General features: G+C 58.9%; 1 protein-coding gene across 1 annotated transcript; it reads right to left on the reverse strand.

The window, feature by feature from the left end:
- Positions 1-963: 963 nt before the first annotated feature.
- GBX2 (gastrulation brain homeobox 2) lies at positions 964-3,179 on the reverse strand. Its single transcript, XM_066189224.1, has 2 exons — positions 2,669-3,179; positions 964-2,303 (listed from the first exon to the last, which is right to left on the reverse strand). The coding sequence occupies exons 1-2, from the start codon at positions 3,177-3,179 to the stop codon at positions 1,780-1,782; spliced, it is 1,035 nt and encodes a 344-aa protein (XP_066045321.1). The 3' UTR covers positions 964-1,779.
- Positions 3,180-3,478: the final 299 nt, after the last annotated feature.

Genomic DNA, 3,478 nt, shown 5'->3' on the forward strand with positions numbered 1-3,478 from the left:
TATTTAATTTTAATAAACCTCCCCTAACCCCCCCGGCACTCCGTTTTCCTTGGGAAAATTTTCCTCGGTAAATTTTCATTTTTAATTCCAAATCGCCGCCGCCAATGTCACGGTGGCACTGGCACGGATGGAGCCGGGATGCGGATAATGGGGAGGGGAAAAAAAAAATAAAAAAATGGGGATGAAAAGGATGCGGGAAGGGAAGGGGGGGACGCGGGACCCTTCGGCCCCGACCCCTCCCACCCCCCGATCCGGCCCCGGCGCACGAAAACGGGCGCGGGGCTGGGGGTCAGCGGCTGCACCCCCTAAAACGGGGCTGGGGGAGAGACCGGAGCCCCAAACCCGGGGCTGGGGGGCGGCAGAGGCGGCTCCCCCCGCAGAACACGGGGCTGGGGGCCGTGGCTGGAGCCCCACTCGGGGCTGGGCACCCTCCGGCTGCCGGGGGAGGGTGCGGGGGTCCCCCCACCCCCGCGGCCAGCCCCGTTCAGTCACAGCTAAACAGCTTTTTTTTTTTTTTTTTCAGCTTTCTCATCCCTCGAAAAAAAGGGAAATAAATAAAAAAGGAGAAAGTTTTCCACCCGGCTCCCCCCTCCCTGGCAATACATGTGGCTTCGCGAAAGAAAAAAAAAAAAAAAAAAAACACCAAAAACAAAAATACAGGCGAGAGCAGCATCGCTCTGCTCCGGCAGAGCAGAGGGGGAAAAGAAAATCAGCTCAACGCCAAATCCTGGACAGAACAGCCGGGGGCTGCAGGGCTTTTTTTTTTTTTTTTTTTTTTTTTTTTAAGTCTTTTTTGTTTCTTTGTCGGTTTTTATTCACAAGACTTAGTTTGTTTTTAAATTTCATAACTTATAAGGAAATAAGCTACATTGAAATAAATTAAACACAACAATGAAGATCGTGCTGCCTTTTTTTTTTCTTTTCTTTTTTTTTTTTTTTTTGCCTTTCCCCCCCTCCCTCCCTCTCTTTCTCTCCTTTAAACGTGGCTTGGTAGAATAGGCAAACCAAATCGACAGAAAGCCAGGCAAAAAAAAAAAAAAAAAAAAAAAAAGAAGATTTAAAAACTCATTCCCCAGTGCCTGTCACTCAGCCATCGGCAATAAAACCAAACAATAAAAAAGGCGTGAAATGAAGCTCTGAGTTTTCTTTCGGCTTTTTTTTTGTTTGTTTGTTTGTTCTCTCGTCTTTTTGTTTTTGTTGGTCTTTTTTTTTTTTTTTTTTTTTTTTTACCTTTCGCCCCCGATTAAGAAAGAAAACCCCAAAGATGGCGAAAGGCGCCGCGGGTCTCGCCGGGGATGCTCCGGTGCGGGGGATCCAGCGCCGGCCCCGCTCCGCAGCCGCGCCCTCCGCAGCCCAGCGGCACCGGGGTGTCCAAAGCGGGGCAGCCTCGCAATAAATAATCTGTGTCTGTGTGTGTGTGCGCGGGGGTGTGTGTGTGTCCCTTCCAGCGTGGGATATCCCTGCTCCGAACCCAAACAGTTTCCAAGCCTCTTCCCCTCGCGGTGAGTGGAAAGTTTCGCTTTTTAAAGTTCGCTCGTGGTGGGGATTTGCCGTGCGCTCGCGCGGGGGTTTGTTTTTTCGCCTTGTTTCAGTTTTTTGAGGTGGGTTTTTTGTTGTTTTTGTTGTCACCGGTTTTTTTGTCTGGTTGTTTGGGGTTGGTTTTTTTTTTCCTCTTCTCCCGTTTTCGTTTTTATTCGGGCGGGTTGCCTTCAAACCCCGGGTTGGAAACTTTTCCCTTTAAAAACTGGCGGCTCTGAGCGTAGGAGGAGGGGGAAGAGATCAGGGTCGGGCTTGCTCCAGCTGCTGGTGCTGACTCCTGATCGCGAACCTGCTGACGTGCACCGGGATGGGCACCACGATCTTAGGGTTTCGGGAAGGTTCCCCTGTCTTGGAGTTGGCGTTGCCCGCTTTGACCCGTTTCCATTTCGCCCGCCTGTTCTGGAACCAGATTTTCACCTGCACCTCGCTGAGTTTGAGGGCGTGGGCGATCTGGGACCTCTCGGTCAGGGACAGGTACTTTTTGCAGTGGAACTCCTTCTCCAGCTCCAGCAGCTGCTCGCTGGTGAAGGCTGTTCGTCGCCGCCGGTTTTTGCCCGTGGACGTGGTGTTGGTGGAATTGGGGGGGTTCTGGGGGTTTTCCTCGAGCGCGTTGCCAGAGTCCTCTTCCTTGTGAGCCGCCTGGCCGGGGATGTTGTCGTCCGAGCTATAATCTAGATCGCTGTCCATGGAGAAACTTTCCTCCTTGCCTTTCGCGTCCTCCTCCGCTTTGGAGTCCTCCTTGCCCTGGCCCCGCAGAGCCCCGGCTGGGAAGGAAGCAGAGGCCTCTCGTTAGCATCCCGCACCCTCCGTGCCGCGGCCCCCCCGCCCCGCAGCTCCATCATCACCCCAAAACTGATGGCTGGCGAATTGATGGGGATTTATCCTCTTTGCTTTTTTTTTTTTCCTTTTTTTTTTTTCCTTTTTTTTTTTTTTTTTTTTGCCGGCGCATCTTTCCGTCGCATCGATTTTATCGAGAGCTCCCACAGCGGCGGCGGGGGCTCAACCCTCCCTTCCTCCTCGGTCCGCCGGCCCCCCTGTCTCCTCCCGAGGGTCCCCCCCCCCCCCCCACCATCTCCCGACCCTCCCATCCCGGGCAGCGGCCCCCGGTCCCCCCAAGGCGCTCACTCACCGAGGGAAGCCTGGACGGCGTCGGCGGCGGGGAAGGGCAGGAGGGCCCCGTCCTTTCCCAGGAAGGCTTTGCCGTCGTCGCCGCCGCCGTCCGGGGGTATCCCCTCGGCTTTCTCGAAGTTCCCCGGGGGCGCGAACTTCCTGGCGGCCTCCTGGTGCTGCGGGGAGGCGGGGAAGGTGCCGGGCAGCGTGGCCATGAGCGTGGAGGTGAGCGCCATGCCCTGGGCCAGGCTGGAGCAGAAGCCGGAGGGCAGGCTGGGCAGCTGGTGGTGGTGCGGGTGCGCGGGGGGCAGCGCGGGCTGCAGCGCGCCCTGCGGCAGCGCGGGCGGCGGCGGCGGCGGCGGCGGCAGCACCACGGGCCGGTACGGCATGAACATGGGGTACCCGGTGTACACGAAGTGCCCGGGGGCGGGCGGCGGGGGGCTGCCGATCAGCGAGTCGATGCTGAAGGCCGTGCTGCTTCCCAGCGGGCGCTGCATCATCATCAGCGAGGGCTGGAAAGCCGCGCTCATGCCGGAGCGGCGGCGGGAGCCGGCGAGCGAGCGAGCGCCTTCCTCCTCCTCCTCCTCCTCCTCCTCTTGCTGCTGCTGCTGCTGCTGCTCGGCGGCGGCGGCGGCGGCGTCCTGGCTGCCCTCAGCGCGGGGCAGAGCCGGGGCGGAGCGGGGCCGCGGCCCGACAGCTCGGCGGCCGCCCGCACATCGGGGCCGCCCCGCCCGCGCCCTGCGCCCCCGCGGAGCCGCCGCCGCCGCTCTGCCCGCCCGCGCCGCCCCGGCCCATTCACATTTTGGCCGCCTGGGAACCCGGCCCGCCC

The sequence above is a fragment of the Chamaea fasciata genome, unplaced genomic scaffold, assembly GCF_029207755.1.
Source record: "Chamaea fasciata isolate MVZ Bird 193981 ecotype frontalis unplaced genomic scaffold, bChaFas1.0.hap1 SCAF_8, whole genome shotgun sequence".
Taxonomy (NCBI): domain Eukaryota; kingdom Metazoa; phylum Chordata; class Aves; order Passeriformes; family Sylviidae; genus Chamaea; species Chamaea fasciata.